Here is a 21,361-nt window from a genome sequence, read left to right on the forward strand (position 1 = left end):
GACACAGACGCACACTTTTACTGTTGTGAAAACCTCCCTAGACACAGTCACAGACTTTTACTGTTGGGGAAACCTCCCTAGACACAGACGCACACTTTTACTGTTGGGGAAACCTCCGTAGGCACAGACACAAACTTTTACTGTTGTGAAAACCTCCCTAGACACAGACACACGTCTGTGAGCCAGCGCTCGCCCAACAGTCTGCCCTCTGCCAACGCGACCTGAAGGGCGTCTTACTGGTAGTACATAACGTATATGGGCATTAGTGTGTCAATACATGCACGCACGGCACACGCTCATATTTCATTCCACCATTGCATACTGTACTGAACATAATTATAAGAATCGTCAGGCAGATCTCCATATTTCAGTTTTTTGGGTAAATGAACGCCAGACTGGCCTACGTCATCATCCAACAGCGTTGCACAAAAGTAGTGAAAATATTTCTGATAACTCTCCCTATACAAGAAATCTCTTCTCAGAGAATTCTGTAAAAATGTGAGAATGTGAGCTTATTAATCTTGCTATTTTCGCTAAAGGTTCACCACAGAATAGGGACACTATAGGGTTAATTTGGTTAAGCAGGTTGTGTCCTATGTCTGTGTGTTGCTGCGTATGTGTGTTGTTTTGGCCTCCATCCTCCTAAATCTTGCTGAGAAATTACATTGTTTGGCACAAGAATGGTTGTTTGTTATGAATAAATTATTGCTAGTTTTTTTTTTCCTTCTTTTGTTTTGCTTTGGGTTCATGTTAGAAGCCTTGGCAACCATTATAACATCATCTGTTGACCCGAAATGGGGTCTACACGCACATATGCATGCACGCAAGCAGAAATAAACAAAAACCTTAACAGCATGGCACCTTTGGTAGACCACAGAGTGGACATCTGTCTTTTTGTGCCAGTGCGAAATGCGTGCACGCACGCACGCACACACACACACACACACACACACACACACACACACACACACACACACACACACACACACACACACACACACACACACACACACACACACACACACACACACACACACACACACACACACACACACACACACACACACACACACACACACACAGTTCAGCGTGATATTGTTTTTTCGTATCATTGAACATAGGCTACCACTACACATTCCTAAATTCCTGTTTTGTCATGACTTCTCATCAGCTTTGCAGGGATTACAAGTCCCTCCTTCCCTGTGTGTGTGTGTGTGTGTGTGTGTGTGTGTGTGTGTGTGTGTGTGTGTGCTCCGTAGTTTGGGGAATGTTCATGCCGCACCATCCTGCATCCATCCAAAACGCCAAGCAATCAGTCACTGATAAATAATGTCCATGTGGGGGAGGATATATATGATATGATATGATAATTTACATTAATAAATGTATGTATAATTTACATACATAAAGACATGAAGACAAGAGCAATATCCACCGCTTAGATTACCCTGTGGCTACTACAACTCCTGATTAAGCCTCAAGGTCGACTGGTGGAGAAAGGTCCTCTTTAGTCTGACCTTATTGTATGCTGGTACACCATATCTCGTTCCTGAAGGTAGCAACCTATACTCTCCATACAACACATTAGTTGCTAACCTTAGGATGCTGTTATCATGCGTGGATAGTGCACTACACGCACACACGCCCCCCCCCCCCCACTATGTCAAAGTGTGTGTGTGTGTGTGTGTGTGTGTGTGTGTGCACACCTGGCTCTGTAGTTCACTCTGCTGCCTCAGTCTCAGGTTCTCCGGAGTGTCGGCCACAATGGTGAAAGTTGTCTTAGGATAATGTCTGGAGAGAGAGAGGAGAGAAAGATGTTTTACAATGACTTGAGAGAGAGAGAGAGGAGAGAAAGATGTTTTAGGATGTCTGGAGGGACAGGAGAGAAAGATGTTTTACAATGACTTGAGAGAGAGAGAGAGAGAGAGAGGAAAGAAAGATGTTGTACAATGACTTGAGAGAGAGAGAGAGAGGAAAGAAAGATGTTGTACAATGACTTGAGAGAGAGAGATAGGAGAGAAAGATGTTTTACAATGACTTGAGAGAGAGAGAGGAGAGAAATATGTTTTAGGATGTCTGCAGGGAGAGAGAGGAGAGAAATATGTTTTAGGATGTCTGCAGGGAGAGAGGAGAGAAATATGTTTTACAATGACTTGAAAGAGAGAGAGGAGAGAAATATGTTTTAGGATGTCTGGAGACTCGGAGAGAGAGGATAGAAAGTAAATTACACACAGTGCATGGCACGCAGTACGCACGCGCAAACACCGTCAAAACAGTTTAGACAAGAAACATGCTTGTCTAAACGTGAGGATCTGTCACGGTCTAGCCTGGGCACCATTTCATTTAGGGTATATGAAGGTTCCTTCCTTTTTTCTCAATAAAAGCTACAGGCTACAAGAGCTTTTATTGAGGGAAAAGGAAGGAAACTTCCTTTTCCCTCCATAAAGTTGCCGCCTGTTGTTCCTGCCTGTCGACTACAAAACAATACTATACAACATGACGTAACGATATCATCCACTCCCGACAGGATCATACAGACTTTTGAAACAGAGACCAGGCTTTCCCCCAAGGTGGTGGAAAGCCTGGTGAAGCGAGGTTAGTCACGGTCCGCTCCTCGGACCGTGAACTTTGACTGTCCTTATTTAGATTTTGGACTTTAATATGTATTTCTGTCATTTCACTGATTTCAGTATATTTTGTATGTTTTTGCTCATGTGTTCCTGACTGTTACTCTTTGGTTTTGGTTTTCTGTTACTCTGTTGTTGCCCTGGTTTTGTGTATCTTATTTTGTAGTATTGTTCCTAGTGTTCCTGTCTTCCTAGTAACTGTTAGTTACCTTGTCTAACCTACCTTGTAATTTGTCAGTGTTTCCACCTGTGTCCTTTTAGTCCCCCGGCCTATCCTAGTGTTGATTGTATTTTGGTTCCACCTGTGCCCTGTTATCCTGTGTATTTAAATCCTGTGTTTGCCTTGCGTTCTTGTTGGTTCGTAGTTCCCTGTTGTGTGAGTTGCTGTATGTTTTCTGTGATGTTTCCGGCCTTCTTTGCCCTAACCTCAGTTTATTTAATAAATCCTTCTAAGTTTATTGCTCTGCCTGCTGTCGCCTGCATTTGGGTCCTCATCCGTACTCACTCCTAACAGGATCTTAAGTGCGATCTCATCGTCAATTTACAATTTAGGCATTTAGCAGATGTTCTTAATCCAGAGCGATTTACAGTAAGCAAGAACACATGGCAATACAATATCATAAGGAAGAACCTATAGCGTCTGTCTAACAGTAGAAAAACTGTACAGTAAAGCTATGAGTATACACTATAACTAAAGTAGATTACAAAACTGTAGAATGATTGTGTGTGGGGGGGCCACACAGCGTGCACGCTTAGGACGCACAGGGACAATTAGTGGGTTTTCAAAATGCATTTTGTGATCAAAAACACAAATATTTATGTATATATAATACATTTGTGTACAGTAAAGCGCAGGATAATATATGTCTATATATACTTTAACTCATGTACCGAGCAGATAATCAGTGTGCGGGCGTATCTTTTTCCTTATCAATTATTGAAAGGCAAAATGTGACTATACTTTTATTAGAATGAAAGCATGGAAGCAAAATAATGATGTATTGGTTAATCAGAGTGAATACAGTTCTACAGCTTATAGAACTGAAGTCAAGTTAATACTCTTAAAAAGTATCCCTCTCATTCAGAGAGAGTAGCCTACTACAGACACCTATGCCATCATGCATAGCGGGGGTTGCATTTCCTTTGTTTTCATCATGTGTCTTACATGCCTCCGAGTGTGATTGTTTGATGAACTCTGACCAGAAGGAAAACAACTAGCATAAACACAACAGTTTTTACAAAATCTCATTGCTTATACATCTTTCTTTGAGATTTACATTAGACAATTAAAAATCTGATATTTTTCCCCGATTCCGTTCTTTTGAAAATCATGTGATCGGAGCCGTTTTCCGATCACCCGATCCACTTGGCCTTTAGTGGTCAACTTTTTGAGGGCACAAGGCCAAGTGCCAGGGCATGAAGGCCATCAATTAAAACAATGATTTTAAGTCCCCGGTCATCATTATTTTAGGTTAAGGATGATTACATATTTTTTTAAGTGGTGCAAACCACTTCTACGTCCAGCTTACAATGCCTTGCACGTGTTTGTTTGTGTGTGTGTCTGTCTGTGTGAGCATGGAACGAGAGAAGTATGTGACATGGCTGCCACCTGCTGGACGCACGGGAGTTGCACCACTTGGTTCACACTGGTGTGATTTTTATTTAAAGACGAACATTGGTTCAGAACAGTGCTTCTTAAATAAAGAATCACAGCTTTAAATAACAAAATATAAGTAGCTACTGTTGTAAAATATTGTAAACATGTCTGTAACATGGGGTCCCAGTGCAGAGATGAAAATCATAATGAAATGGCCTGGGACCCTGTCACCCTAGGCTAATTCATATACATTTAATTTGGGGGTCCTTCAAATTAAAATGGCTCACTGGATTAAACTGAGTTAATTCACAGAAAATACAATGACAGAGAGCCTACATTCATTTGTATAGCCCTATGTTTCTGTTCTGCCTTGTTTGTTTTTGTTCTGATATTGTCACAACTGTGATTGCTATGTTCCTTGTTTTCTTCTATTGTTTATACTGTGCAAATTGTTCAGCACCTTCTAACTTTGTTTCTAAAGGTGCTTTATAAATAACATTTCATTTTACTTACTTACATAACTTTTGAATGAGGGCTTGGTTTAGAAAAGATTATTTTGTGCTAAAGTAATATATTGAATAACATATAAATGTAGATGTTAAGGCTAGACTGGCATATGGCATTGTGGGGGTGCAGGACTGAGGACTCTGGAGATAAGTCAAGTGTAAAAAGCATTTTGTACAATTGTGTGCTTATGAACATTTACCACGTTATGTCCGCATTGATACAGAAATTATTATTAAGCGAGCATACAGTGATGTACAGTGAGCGGTGTACAGTGAGCGCGCTCTGGTGCTTGGCTACTAGCGTTTGGCTAGCGATATTAGCCGTGGCCAGTGTTGGCCACGGCTAATACGGACAATTTACTCTGTCAACTAACGTAGCAGACGATAGCTTGGTAAATGGTGGAGGAGTCCTGCAGTCTTTGCTGTTGCGTGGTGTTGTTTCGTGAGTTTATATCCATGAAGACGAGTCACGTTGGTCTTAACACACGGGCTCTGTCTGTGTGAATAATCCTGAACTGAAGCACCGCGCCAGCCGGGCCGAGTGTCAGTGAGTGAGAGCTTGTCAGTGCGTGCATGGAGCGGAGGAGGAGGGAGGAGGCAAAATAAATATAATCAAACCACTTGGCAAATGGCAACTGCAATACATACAATACAAGTCTGCGCGAGACGTTTGGGGAAGGTTACCTAATGACTGGAAAATTGCGCAGAGGAAAAACAGTAAAATGAACTGCTGTGGGCGCCGGTCAGAGTACAGTAGTGCATCCCATGGACGCCGAGGTTGATGGTGTAATGCGTCCCAAAACTATAAAGTGCGTTTTGGGACGCAAAACGCACTGCATTTACATCACTCATCGCCGATCTGTTCAACACCACAGACAGCGCTTTAGTTTCTGAGAAAAAAGCTAATGGCTATTGAGAAACAAAAGCAGTGTGGGTGGGGCCGTTCCAAAAATGAAACACAGCGAGGCAATGTTATAGCGATATCAAACGCCTTAAGACGAGCCTGCTCGTCACTCAGCGTCATTAATGTATAGGACAGGTATACTTCTCATATGGATCGTGTTAACGAGCGTCAACGAGCACCAGCTGGACACACGCAAGCACACACACACGCCTCTGCAGTTCTCTAGTAGTCTAAAGTGTCTCATTTTTCTCCAAAAGCCCTTTGAATATGTTGTAAAATATGATTAAGGATTACTGTCATAGGTAATCACACACTTCATATCGCACACACCATACCTGCAACTTTCATTAGCCCCCCCAAAAAAAGAAAATAGGTTCCAGGGGCCACAATGGGGCACCCCACGGGCCGCATTTGGCCCACGGGCCACCAGTTGAAAACCCCTGCAATATAGAGTGTGATATCTACATACAATTCTATCTAATTTAGCCTTTGCATACGTCTGTACGGTTGTCAAGGCTTGTGCAAGTGCTACGGCAAGTGCTACGGGTTAAGATGGAGTCTGAAGAGTTGAGGTTTCAGACCAAACGGCAGAAGATTGGGAGTGAGTCTGCAGGTCTGTTTTGATTGCAATGGGAAGTTCCTTCCGTAGTTTTGGAGCCAGACAGGAGTGCAAAGGTCAAAGAAGGTTTTATTAGGATCAAGCCGCGATGAAACAAGTGTAGCCTAAACAGGCCTGTCGTCAGCGAAATGTCACGCCGAGAACGACCTCCGTGAACAATAATAACCTTCTGAAGCAGGAAGCAGCCTCCCATAACTCCTTTATATTGTATGACCTTTACTGCCCTCATTCTAGAGCACACGGTCTCTGCAAACACGTAACTAAGTACATTTACTTAAGTACAGTACTTAATTATTTCACTGCCAAACGCGCAATTTGGCGTGGGTCATTGTGAGCTGACCAGTACAACCACAGTCTACTGTTGGTCACTGGGAGATGACCAGTACAACCACAGTCTACTGTTTGTGAACTGACCATTTGAAGCACAGTCTTATACTGTTGGTCAATGACTTGAGTTGAGTTAAATATGCCTTGCTTATGAAGGCAACTTGATAGCAGTCGCTGAAGCTTCATATAGTTGTAAGTTAACATGAGGTGACATTTAATGGTTTAACCCATTAGTCAAAGAAATATGGAGGGAAGCACAAGTACAGAATGATAAAAGCAGAAAACAGTTGGAGGGAGAAATAGAGCAGAACAGAGAGAATAGTGGAAAAAATAGAGGTCAAGAGGGGATAGAGACAAACAAGAAAGATAAAGATACATGTAGACAAAGAGAGAAATATGAACGTGGGTGTGTGTGTGGTCACACGCGCATGCTACTGGAGCACCTCACTACATCTCAGAGGCAAATATTGTAGTTTTACTTCACTACAATTATTTGAAAACTTTAGTTAATAGTTACTACTACAGTAGTTACTTTGTAGAGAGGGATTACTATTAAAAAGATTACTTTGGCTATTTGAAAATATAAAATGCGTCGCGATGCGACATGTTATACATTTGAAAACTTGGGAAATGGGACCTTCTGTATAATTAAAGTAAGTTATTGAAAAGTATAAAATGTATATTTCGATGCCAATATACTTTCGTACTCTTACTCAAGTCAATGTTGAAGTCCAGACTTTGACTTTGTAACAGAGTATTTCCACATTGCAGTATTGCTACTTGTGCAGTATTGCAGTATTGGCGACATTGTTATTAAGATTATAGTAGACTGCTTTACGGCTCTAGCAGTGATTCTCAACCGGTTTCATTTCAAGAACCCCCATTTTGACATGCATTAGTCTACGGACCCCCATTTAATGGCCTTTCTATCTCTGGGACCCCCAATTTATATTGTAAAATCATTGTTAATTTAACTCAGTGTACAAATGAAACCAAATGTGGTTCCATTTGTACACTCTCTGAGTTACAGACCCATTTAAGGATCCATTTGGTTCCATTTGTACACTCTCAGAGTTACAGGGTATACAGACCCATAAGGGTCTATTTGGTTCCTAACTATCATTTAGCTGGGGACCCCCTGGAACTCCCTCAAGGACATCTGGGGTCCCCGGACCCCACTTTGGGAACCACTGATATACACCATATACAGTAGTTATCATTGGTTGCTCTCTCAACCTGAGCGGTCGAGGCAGATGGCCGCCCACCTATAGGGCCATGGGTTCTGCTGGGTATTTTCCACTTGCAACGCACACGCACATGCGCAGGCACACTCGCACGCACGCACGCACGCACGCACACACACACACACACACACACACGCACACACGCGCACACACACACACACACACACACACACACACACACACACACACACACACACACACACACACACACACACACACACACACACACACACACACACACACACACACACACACACACACACACACACACACACACACACACACACACACACACACACACACACACACACACACACACACACGGGAACTGCTGGGTCTGTGCTGACGTAAGAACCAGGGATGTTCTTCAAAAGGAGGAATGGAAATGCAGCGGTGGGTTTTTCACACATTTAATAACAGTAGATAGAGTGACTATTGTTCTGACTCGAGTCTCTCTCCCTCTCGTTATCTCCCACACACCCGTTTTCTCTCTCGTTCGCCCTCTCTCCCACGCACTCTCTCTCTCTCTCTCTCTCGACTTCTACTCTCACCTGCACATAACGATACACGCACAGTAACATATAGTTACATTTTCGCTATAGAACAGACTGTATGAAATATGACTGACTGACTATCGTAAACGATACAGAGACACCTCCTCGACAATATCGCAGAGACAGTTTTTTGAGTGGTGCAACCACTCCAAGGAACAGCAATGTTCCTAGGTGAACACGGACATTGCTGTAGGTGCTACAGTATGTGACGTTGGTTAATGAGCCAATGACTATGAGTACCAGTAGGGGCGCTGTTGTGCCAGAAACCGAGAGAGAGATAGTATTAGTGCTGCACTGTTGCCTGCTAATGAGAGAGAGTGTTTTATTGTGTTTTATTTTTAGACCACAATTCTTATATGAGACGATTTTAAGATGATCCCATGTTATTCTCCATAGAGAAAAACCTCCTCAAACACTTTGGAACCAGGGATCGAGTGAGTGACGTCAGGACAGGATCCTGCTTATTGATCCGGGCGTATATATATCGAGCTCACTATTGAGCTTTTTCCAATTATTTTGTGGAATGACGTTGGGGTCGAAACGTTGTCATCCTGAAGGCTCATACATACTCCAGTTATTGGTGATAGGTTATCACCGCGGTGTAGTTTTTAAAGGGTTGGAAAACTACACCATTACGTCAGTCGCGGTGATGATCAGCTATCACCGCGGACACAGACCCATCTCTCTGTTTTTACTATCAGACAAGTCTTTTCACTCTGGAGCTATCACCCCGTTCACTGATTGGTCTAGAAGTTGGGTAAACCACAGGGAGGCGGGGTCAATCCTTAAGGAAATCACCGCGAGTATGATGGCCTCAACTCTTTATCACCGTTTTAGGTGATAAGCTATCACCTAAAACGGTGATAACCCATCACCGTTTGTATGAGCCTTAAGTCATCCTAATACAACTACCTCTGGGCGCTGCTAAACAGTGTGCAGACTGCATTCCTTTTTTCTCCTGTACACATCGTTTTGTTCAGCACCTGTAAAACATTTTTAGAGATGTGCTACTTTCTTTTGGATTCTGTAGTTTGTGGCTGACCACCATTATTATATAATTAAGAGAAGATGGGCAGGTATCAATACACTTTTAAACTGACATGTTTGTGCAAGAGCGGGTGATTAGATTTACTTCTTGATCGCCTCTTGTCTTGCTTGTTTTAGACAGGTTGTTGCTAACAGGCTACCAGGTCTGACTCTCAATACATTTGTTATGGAGTTTGTAATGGGCTCGGGGTTTGAGCTCCATCCCTAACAGAGAAAATAATCAACGTACTGGTGGTGGAAAAAAGTACTCGCATGTTTTACTCAAGTAAAAGTACCAATACTGCAATGCCCTCTGAGATGTAGTGGAGTAGTAGTAAAAGTATTGGAAATACTCCAGTAAAGTATACAATTACCTAAAATGTGTCCTTAAGTACAGTACTTGTGTAAATGTTACTTTTACTTTACACCACTGCAATGTACAAGCTCACAATGTGAGAGAAATTGAGAATGTGTTGCATCGGTAACACGTACGCTTGTAGATCTGCCTACTGAATCAGCAATCCTTTGTACAATTTCTTTTTTTATTTAACCTTTATTTAACCAGTAAAAACCACATTGAGACTGAAGTCTCTTTTACAAGTGTGAACTGGCCAAGACAAGAGGAAAAATAAGTGACACAGCTCTGCCAGTAACAAAGAAATACACAACAAAAAACAGGACAGACATACAATGCTCATAAATACAGTACCCACTACTGAAGAAGCTCAAAGGGAGAACAGGAACGTTTAGTAACGCGACCAATAAGGACTAATAAATAAAAACTAAGCAACGGAAATTGCTAGTAAACTAAAAAGCAATCAGACATTTGCTATACGTCAATACAAACTACATTCATAAAGCTGTTGAGATACGTTTGCGTGTCTCAGTGTCGCAAAATGTATCATGGGAAAAATGTGAGCCCTGAATCGAGGACAGAGTAGTACTGTAACTACATCCAAACAGTTATTAATTCCGTCAACATAAACTACCTTGGCTGAATATGTGCGTGCATGTGTGTGTGTATGTCCGTGCATGTGTTTGTGCATGCGTGCATGCGAGAGTGTGTCGTCCTACAGAGCCAGGCTTTGTCTCCCAGGATTGGGTTGCAGCAAAATGAACAAAGCGTCAACAGTTGCCATTAGCAACAGGAACTGTTGAAGTAAAACTCTGCAAAACTAAACAGGCTTGTGTGTGTGTGTGTGTGTGTGTGTAAGGTAAGGACTTCTGGAGCCTCTGTAACACAGTATTTCTACATTGCAGTATTAACACTTCCTTAAAGGAGCTCCACCATGAATTTAAAATCAAATGTATTACAGAGCTGCCATGTCTCACCCTTTGAGTTTGACAGTCACGCAATTTAACCCTTTACCACGCACCACGCCACACATGCCATTTCACACGCATTATAATGATAAATAACAATTTTCTCTGCGGCTCCGCCGCGTAATAACGCACGCAGCGCTGATATATGCAGGAGGGTAAACAGCAGGGTCCCTGACTGTGTGACGCATGGAAATGACAATATAGCCCCCACAAGTTACAACAAGTGAGTAAGTGACCTGTGACTATCTCTCTTCTATACTGGTGTGTGGCGTCTCTTGCGTGATATGAGGAAGTGGAACGGTGCCATTACACTGCCATAGCCCGTGCACATTATAGGGACAAAGTCGTGTGTGTGTGTGTGTGTGTGTGTGTGAAGTGAAGTGAAGGGGGAGGGGCCGCATCGCGACTTGTTTCTCTTCATAGAGAGAGAGAGCCCACAGATGTGTTTGTTTGAACTAAGAAAATGTAAAAATAAGGAATTTTCCCACATTCCAGTTTTCTGACATATTCCCCAATTTCCACTGAGATTATGGGGTGAATGAATGTGGCCAGACCCATCTTCTCTTTCTGTCATAGTGACACTGTCCTGCATCAGATCATGTCCAAATCAGGTTCTCCAATCTCCAGTAGCCTCTTCAGTTTTTTGAAGATTTTTTGAGTGGTGCAACCACTCCCTTACGGAGCTATGTGTGTGGCTGGCTGGGTCTGAGCACTGTGTGTGGCTTGCTGGCTGGCTGGGTCTGAGCACTATGTGTGTGGCTTGCTGGCTGGCTGGGTCTGAGCACTATGTGTGTGGCTTGCTGGCTGGCTGGGTCTGAGCACTATGTGTGTGGCGTGCTGGCTGGCTGGGTCTGAGCACTATGTGTGTGGCTGGCTGGCTGGCTGGGTCTGAGTACTATGTGTGTGGCTTGCTGGCTGGCTGGCTGGGTCTGAGGAGCATAGATAGATAGATAGATAGATAGATATCTTTTTAATTTCTACTTTAAGCATGAGGAGGCTGTCAGTGCAGGGAGAGCAGCTGGCATGGAGGTGAAGACATCAGTGTTAAGGTTAAATATCAACGTTAAAACGGGCCAAATTGACATTAAAAAAAGCCAATTTTTTTCGCCGCCGCCCTTCGGACGGCGTCGAACACATTAAGACACTAGAGTCTCACTCTTGACATTTTCTGAAATATGGCAGCCCTGTGTATTATATAAATGTTGCCCTTTTAATGCCTCTTTATACCCACTGAACAACACTAAACTAAACTAAACTAAACAACCACTCAGATCATTCATTGTCATCCTCTCTCAGGATGCTATTCCAAGCAATTTCAGCTGCAATACCAAAAATGTCCACACCCAAGTCCTCCTCACCACTTATCCCCACCCACCTCAGTCTCGGTGGGAGGGGTGGAGGGAGGGGGGCATTGGACCACAGTGGGAGGAGGTGGGGACTGGGGAGAGTCTGCTCACCAGACTCAGAGCCTTAGATATAGACAAGGTTATACAAACTGCGTTCACTTCATGGGGCCAGTCCAATGGCGGCTCTCCTACATCTATTGAGATTGGAGACAACCAAATGGACCGGAAGTAGACAGAAATGCATTGGACTCAGGGCAACAGCCCAGCTTTAATGATCTTAAATCCCTTTATTTTAGTTTGTTTTGTAGTAATCGTACAACATAAACATTAAAGAGACTTTAGTTGTTACCTGTACAATACTTTAAAACAGTTGTCATGTTGCACACATGCTTAAAATAGCTCTTATTTGCGCCGAAAACAATGTATTTCCAACTCCAGGTTGTCTCAGTTCAGGCTGCATGAACAGCGCTCAAGTGCTGCCCCCTCAATAGCTTACCTCGTCTATAAGATATGGCTCTGACCAGACATGCATACAATAACTTAAAGGGCAACGTTAAAGGGGGAAGGACTATTAAAATTGGTCTCTGAAATATATCTCATATTAGGGAAGAATCTGAGAGGACCCATTCAGACACTTTTTGGGGTGTAAAAATACACAATGTCAAATTCATGGTGGAGGCCCTTTAAATAAAACATTTTTGTACTTTTTTCCACCACTGTCATAGAGTTTCTGAATGCATGTACCGTATGTACATAGGTAAGTACGTAGGGCTGGGTGATAGGACACAATTATTTCAAACTTTTGCCTCGGTTACGATTAATTAAAGGAGCATTCAGTGATTTGAGGTGATTTGGAAAACCCCTCGGTCCGCCCCGGTAACAAGATGTGCACATGTGCACACACACGACATTGCGGGGACACGCGACAGGCCAACAGCACACACAACCAAGGCCCGCCCCCGCTCAATCATGATTTGTGGAAGACTGGGCCACCTAGCCAAAAATGAAACCTACGGTTTTTTGACCCCCAGGGGTAAAACTGGGGACAGGGAGGCACACTCTATAGTAGGGAGGATTATCACAACAAAACAAAAAAATAAGTGATATTTGAATTGAAAACGTGAAATCACGATTGTTTTTTGTGTCAAAAGTATAATACAGTGTTACGTGGTTAACGGACAGTTGGAAATGCAGGTGTCATGGCAGCGACAAGCATGAAATACAGGCTTGGTACAGAAAAGATCTGTACACTGGTGGTGAATAGTTCACATGGAAACTTCATAGTGTTTCTTTATTTTCTCAATTTTCATCACACAATTTTGCAAGCCATTTTTTCACCAAGTGTCAATTATCTAATGTACTGTAATCCTGGGCTCTACACTCCCTCTGGCAACCTGGGGAGAGCAATGTACTGACCTCATGCTTCCTTTAATGCATGAGGAGTCCAAAACTTTTCACCTGACAGGGGGGAGTTTCCCCGGTTGGACGTAGCGCGTGGAAGGAACACGTTATTCCAACCAGTTCCTTTCCACTCCATCAGGCGCCCCGGCTGGCCAGGGGGAGGCAGTTTAGAGACCAGGATTACTGCATGTTTTTTTGTGTGAGGGTATACCTACCCTAGGGGACACGGGGAGAACATGCAAACTCAACACAGAAAGATCGATGCCTTTCATCGCTGTAAACAGACCATGGGAGGCTCACAATGTGTCATGGTTTCTTCCTAAATATAACACACACACACACACACACACACACACACACACACACACACACACACACACACACAGGGGTATTGTAAGTGTGTTTTCTAAGCCCAGCAGTAACATAAACACAGGATGTGTCGGTGCATTGGGGACTGTTTAAAAGGTTTGTTTGTGTGCCGTGTGTGTGTGTGTGTGTGTGTGTGTGTAAGTGCGTGCGTGCGTGCATGCGTGTGATGCGTGCGTGACTGACTGACTGCGTGCGTGTGTGCACTTGTATCCGTGCATAAAATGTGGTACGATGGGCGTATTGTGGGGACAAATTTAGCTTCAGCATTGTCTATAATGTCAGAGTGGTTATTTGGTTTGAAACACCCCAGTAGCCTGACACACACTGACGCTGAGACCTCTTTAACCCATTCTGGGAGGGAACCCCTTTTGGTGTTTTAAGCATTGCGTTATACTTTAGCAATTGAAAAATAGCAGATCTACAAGCTAATAGCGCAGCACCGAGTGCCGCGCTACGAGCTTGTATAGGTCTGCTATTTTTGAAAAATCGTATATAGAATCGTATATATTAGTAGCCCCTAGTTTCCATGTGCCGACAAGAGTTGGAAATTCCAGTATGCCAGTATGGCCATACTGGCCCCAGTCGATGGTGATGATAACGGGATGATAACGCCGATTTAATGGTATAATAACGGTCGAATCCGCTGGGGTGTGTGTGTGACATTTTGCAATTTGAGTACTTTTACTTTTTGTACTTAAAGTACATGATACATTTTGAATACTTCCACTTGTAACGGAGTGCATCTACATTGCAGTATTTATACTTTTACTTAAGTAAAACATTTGAGTGACATTTTTCCACCACTGTGTGCATGCGTGTGTGTGTATACTAGCTCTTGTTGTACACTGTACAGTATGGCCTTGGTCCAGTTTCCTGGTTAGGTGTTGATGAAATTCATAGCATGACATTCTGGTGGGATTTAGCGCTCACGTAAAACCGATACAGTACTACATGTACTGGCATACTGTTAAATGAATACAGTATTACAGTAATGGCATTCTACTAGTGTAGGATTACAGTACTGGTATACTACAAGTACAATGTTCCAATACTGGTGTATGTGCAGATGAAGCCATACAGTATGCAATTGAGAGCATATGCAGCAGGCATACAGTTGTCTGTGTGCGTGTGTGTTAATACTGTATATGCAGAGATTAAAATAGGGTGCATTTTGCATCCCAAAACGCAGTTTATAGTTAAGGGACGCAATAAAACAACGACCTCTGCATCCACGTGATGCGCTACTGCACTCAACATCTACAGTAAACATTATACACGTAAAAACATAATCGCGATATTTTGCTAGCTTTAGTTATAATAATTTCTTCTTCTGTTTTCTACATGAATATAACCACATTATAACCATATCAAATGAAATGGGAGTTAAATGCTGCAATTTGTAACAATGGCAAAATATGACTCCCGAGTCCTAACGTTGCTGAAGTGGGACTCATAAAATGTCCCTGGGACTCATCTGAAAGACCATCCCAGCATGCCTTAAAATAGTGCGATCGTTTGTCATATGGTCCACAAATATTCCACCATCACGATCGTAAACAAGGAAGAAGAACAGAGCCCATGTCTGATAAAACTACCGGTAATAAAACATAACTCTGGAAAGTCGGAGGAAGAGGTCTTTATCAATTAGGTCAGGAAAGTTGTGTTTGGAAGTCAATGTGTTAGATCCATACAGTAGATAGGTAGGTTGATAGGCAGATGGTATACTTGTTCATACACCTCTATAGCAGCTTGCGGTAATGTAGGCTATACACAGAAATGTGGTGAATAATTCAGACACAAATTCTCCTAACCATGTCTATTCACTGTGCTACACATTGTCTAAGGAAGGTCACCCACAGAGCAGCTATAGCTTCTGGCACTGTACTCTGTGTGTGTGTGTGTGTGTGTGTGTGTGTGTGTGTGTGTGTGTGTGTGTGTGTGTGTGTGTGTGGCCTGAGTTTAGGCACGACGTTGGTATGTCTGCCTGTGTATGACAGGGTATTCTTGCAAATACATCAAATAAAATGTTCCATGGTATGTTAATAAAATACTTCGATCGTGGGGGTGAAACTAATTATGAGCCTGTGACGTATTATACTGTATATGACACATGCTGCTCAAAATACATTTTCCTCAGACACATTATTTGGCCTCGCACATCCAGGTTCAAATCTAGGACATTGGTCGATTTGCCTGTCTGCATGAGGTTAGTCATTGCGACCAGGTTTTCTTTCAACGAATGACAAAGCTTCTAGGAACATCTTTGAATGCAGATTGCGGCCCCTAGATGTGTCACAGAGAATACATTTTTTGAGGGAGCGTTCTACCCATTGCTGGCTGTCTGAATACAAAAAAATAAAAAGGTCATTAAAATGTTGACATATTATCGCTTATAGCAGCTTTAATTCAGGCAGCAAGGGTTCAACCAGTCCTTGACAGGGTCCCAGGTGGTCCCCAGCTAAGGAGAGAGTTGGTATCCAAATTGACCCTTTATTGATCTTTAACTCTTGAGATCCGTAAGGGTCCATTTGGTTTCATTTTACACTGTCAAGAGTTAAATTATTGTTAAACAACTGCATTACCTAATTCACAAGACGTCTACACAATTAGAGAACGTAGAAGAATTGTTATTTTGATCAACATTTGTCCGTTATCTCTCCTATGGTATACGAACATCAATACAGCATGGAATCGTAGACTAAATCGTATCCAACAACGTGACGTTGCCTGAGTCTGCAGCTTCCCCGGCGTCGCCTCCAGAATCCTCTGCCCTCCAGACGACGCCTCCTCTGTCTCGTCTCGGGTCACCAGGTACCACCTGATGACGCCACGTCAGAGACCCCAGGCCGGCCACTAGACGTCGTCTTGTCCCAGCATCCGGCCCACCCAACAGACGCCAACCTCTAATGCCTCGTCCCAGCATCCTGGCCGTGCCCCAGACTACACCTGCTCAACCCTGGTCCATCATTCAGGCCGCCCTGCACCTGAGATCACCTGCCCAGCCCCCGATATTCTAAAATGGCTTATTTTAGCGAGACAAATCAGGAGAAAATTCCGGAGTCCGGAAGCCTCTCTCTGTCCATCTGCAATTTGAGGGACGACACATAGGGGGCTCTGGCCCCATACTGACAATATGTGAATATTATAACGTGAAATGAATGGACATATTATTAAAAGTGAAATAAAACGTGTGTTCCACTTCCAATGCTTAATAATGTAATTTTCCAAAAATGTCTTAGACTCTTGGTTGATGGGGCTGATTTGGGGAATGGGGATCATGACATTTGCAATATAATGCTCTCAATGCTCATCCACATGACATGACATTAATAACTAGAAAAAGTGCCCTACTGGGCACAGGTCTCCACCAGGATGAGCAGATGTGAAGAATTCCAGGCAAAGGTTTTTCCTTGGCCTCTAGGGAGTTGGCATACAAAGTTATCCACAGATCCGTGCAGTTAGAGGTAAAAACACTTTTCGGCCAGTTATAGCGCCACCTTGAGGCTGAGTTGAAATTGTTCATGTGGCATTTCGTCCTCTGCCTAGTGGGAATGTGGGTGCACAATTTCACTGAAATCACGCGATGTGTTCATGATTTGCAGCATTTTGTTTGAAACTGAGCACTCCTGTGAACTTTGGAAGCCAATCTTAACCAATCAGGATGGAGTGTGAGAAATCTGAAAGACTGGTTTTGTTGAATGGCTCTAGAGAGACTGTGTACCAATTTGCGTGATGTTTGGACAAAATCTGTAGGTGTACTGTGCAAAAAGTTGTTTTGTGCACAAAGCGGCCTCCTGGTGGCGCGATAACAGGCCGTTCTGGAAATCTGAAAGACTGGTTTCGTTGAATGGCTCTAGAGAGACTGTGTACCAATTTGCGTGATGTTTGGACAAAATCTGTAGGTGTACTGTGCAAAAACTTGTTTTGCACAAAGCGGCCTCCTGGAGCGGCCTCCTGGTGGCGCTATAACAGGCCGTTCTGGAAATATGAAAGACCGGTTTCGTTGAATGGCTCTAGAGAGACTGTGTACGAATTTGCGTGATGTTTGGACAAAATCTGTAGGTGTACTGTGCAAAAACTTGTTTTGCACAAAGCGGCCTCCTGGTGGCGCTATAACAGGCCGTTCTGGAAAGTTTGGGGCAGAGGTTCATGGTTGGCATCCAGGGAGTGTGTGTGCAAAATTTGGCATCGACCGGGTTAACGGTGGCTGAGATTAGCTGGTCACGGACGGACACACGGACACACGGACACACGGACGGACGGACGGAGTGCAAAACATACTCTCCCCATGCCTTCGGCTGGTGGAGACAATAATAGCTCAGATTTATATAGCGCTTTTCTAAATACCCAAAGCGCTTTACATGGGAACACCAGGAACAGACTTTATTAAGAAAAAAAAGATCAAAGCTAAAACATAACAGATACAGGGTTAAAAGGATAAAAAGATAAACGAGACCTCAACTGGGGAAGGCTATTCTGAAGAGGTGGGTTTTAAGTGAGGTTTTGAAAGAGAGGAGAGAGGGAGCAGCTCTGAGATGGTTGGGGAGTTCATTCCAGAGTTTGGGGGCCGAAACATAAAAGGCCCTGTCCCCCCAGGTACGGTACTTGGCCTTGCGGACCTTCAGGAGGTTAGCTTCACTGGACCTGAGGGAGCGGGGGGGGACATATGGTTCAAGAAGATCGGAGAGGTAGGGGGGAGCCAGGTTATTGAGAGCTTTGTAGGTGGTGAGCAGGATTTTGTAGTGAATTCTTTGTTTGACGGGAAGCCAGTGTAGGTCGTGGAGGACGGGTGTGATGTGGTCTCTGGAGCGTGTACTGGTGAGCAGGCGGGCAGCGTAGTTTTGAACGTGTTGTAGTTTGTTGAGGACTTTGGAGGTTGTGCCATTGAGTATGCTGTTGCAGTAGTCAATCCGGGATGTGATGAATGCGTGGATGAGGGTTTCGGCGGCAGTTAAAGACAGAGAGGGCCGGAGGCGGGCGATATTCCTGAGGTGGAAGAAGGCGGTTCTGGTGATCTGGTTTATGTGGGGGAGGAATGAGAGGGTGGAGTCAAATATGACACCAAGGTTACGGATGTGGGGGGAGGTAGTAACAGTGGAGCCATCGATATTGAGGGTGAAGTTCTGGGTGGAGCTAGTGAGAGAGTTAGGGCCGATGAGAAGGATTTCTGATTTGTTGCAGTTTAGTTTAAAAAAAATATTTTGCATCCATATTTTGACATCTGTGAGGCAGGTGGAGAGGGTGGAGTGGGTAGCAGCAGTGATGGTCTTGGTGGAGAGGTAGAGTTGTGTGTTGTCGGCATAGCAGTGGAACTGGAGATTGTGGTGACGGAGGATTTGCCCAAGAGGTAGGATGTAGATGAAGAAGAGGAGAGGACCAAGTACAGAGCCCTGGGGGACGCCGTGGGTGACTGGGGCAGTGGAGTGACAGTTGTTGATGGAGATTAACTGGTGGCGGTCAGAAAGATATGATTTCAGCCAGGAGAGGGCAGTGTGTGTTATTCCAAGGGAGGACTGAAGGCGTGAGATGAGGGTGGAGTGATTGATGGTGTCAAAAGCGGCAGAGAGGTCCAGGAGGATGAGGATGAGTCGGCGGAGAGTAGGATGTCGTTGGTGACTTTGAGGAGGGCTGTTTCTGTACTGTGCATTGAGCGGAAGCCAGATTGAAATGTTTCATAGAGGTTGTTTGAGTCCAGGTGTGATTTCAGTTGGGAGGCCGCGGCGACTGCTCTTTCTAAGATTTTGGAGATGAAGGGGAGGTTGGAGATGGGGCAGTAGTTGTTGGGGGTGTCAGGGTCTAGTCCGGGTTTTTTGAGAATGGGGGTGACAGCAGCCAGTTTAAGGGCAGGTGGGATGAAACCAGAGGACAGGGAGGTGTTGATGATTTTGGTGATGGTTGGGGAGAGAGCTGGGAGGCAGGCCATAACTAGGGAGGAGGGCATGGGATCCAGGACGCAAGTGGATGCCTTCATGCCGGAGGTTATGGCGGATAGGTCAGATGTGGTGATCTCGGTGAAGGTAGTGAGTGGTTGACCAGAGAACAGAGGGGGGGTAGGTTCAGGATCCGGGGGAGTGGTGGAGGAGGGGATGGCCAGTTCAGAGTGAATGTTGTCTATTTTAGTTTGAAAAAATGTGAGAAATGATTCGCATTTACTGGTTGTGAAGGAGGAGGTGGTGGTGTCCATGGGTTTGAGCAGGTTGCTGACGGTGGAGAAGAGCGTTTTGGGGTTATTGCTGCCAGATTGGATAATGGAGGAGTAGTGGGAGGTGCGCGCACTGTTGAGGGCTTCCTTATAATGCTGCTGGTGTGAGTTGTAGGCCTCAGAGTGAACAGTGTTGTTGTCAGCCTGGGAGAGGGGAGGGGGGAGGTCGGGAAGGAGCAAACCATGCCTACTTAGGAGACCATTTGTAGGATTTGTAGTCCATTGAAGTTCGTCCAATGAAGTTCGCCCATCTTCATAATATAGACCATCTTTGACACATGTCCCCAACTCCCTCGTCTGCCAACCTGTGACCACTTTGCCAATCAACATTGGTCCCTATTAGGGCTGTCAGTTCACCTCTATGATCCAATTCGAATTTCATTGCTTCATTATTTGTAATTTGAAAATATTCGAATATTTACATTGTTTATTTTAGCTCATATTTAGCCTATAATAATACACAGAATATAATACGATGCACGTTCTGTCCACTAGAGGGCCCCCCCCTTCCAAACGACAAAGCAGTACTTTCAGTTTCAGCACACGTAATAATGGTTTTCACGGCACAAAATAATGCACTCAGCACGGTAAGATTGTTGTCTGTCTATAGTGCAAATGCATTTTACAGTGAACGTGAAACGTAAAACGACAGGCCTAGCGCGAGACCCACCGAATGCTTGCGTTTCCACGGACATTATGTCATGTCATTGCGGTCACTCTAAGCGCCGCCGCTCCTCCGGACATTTCGGAACTTTTCGGTGGTACCGCCTGGGTTCTGCGCGACGGGCTTGACCATGCGGAGTAGCCCTCGTCGGCCCGCTCAGGACCCATGGAACCGCGGGCTTGTCAGTGGCGGTACCGCGAGGCCACGGGGCCTAGAACGCACGGAAATCGAGCCTCCGAAAATATTTTCGAGACATTTCGACGTTTTTGACCGCATGCTCAGCCTTTGCAATCGGGGCCCTTGTCACCTTCGTGTAGCTGGCTAGTCTCCGCTCATTTATCACCGGGCCACTAAGCCGTCTCTATTACAGTCGCGAGGCCACGGGGTCCGGAACCCGGCCCACATTTGCTCGAGACGTGAACGTGCACGTTTTCACATGCAGTGGAAGCGGCCGGGGAGATTTCACAGCGGTAGATTCGTTACTCAATACATTTAGTGAGCGGATAAAATAACATAAAACAAAATAAAAATATTAAATAGAATTAATAAATGATAAAAGCTCCATTCGAATGGCAATTTTAGCTTTCGAATATATATATATTTTTTAATATTCGAATTTCTTTCATATTATGAAATTCGTTCTGACAGCCCT

At 44.1% G+C, this 21,361-nt stretch overlaps 1 protein-coding gene across 1 annotated transcript in view; it reads right to left on the reverse strand.

Moving 5' to 3' along the window:
• The window catches only part of nebl (nebulette), a 146,693-nt gene that overhangs the window by 114,223 nt on the left and 11,109 nt on the right, over positions 1 to 21,361 (reverse strand). Inside the window, exon 3 of the mRNA XM_083778164.1 lies at positions 1,707 to 1,791. Within this exon, the coding sequence (XP_083634290.1) occupies positions 1,707 to 1,791 (85 nt within the window). The remainder of the gene's footprint in view (positions 1 to 1,706; positions 1,792 to 21,361) is intronic.

The sequence above is a fragment of the Protomyctophum parallelum genome (assembly GCF_964188405.1).
Source record: "Protomyctophum parallelum genome assembly, chromosome: 12".
In the NCBI taxonomy this organism is placed as follows: Eukaryota; Metazoa; Chordata; class Actinopteri; order Myctophiformes; family Myctophidae; genus Protomyctophum; species Protomyctophum parallelum.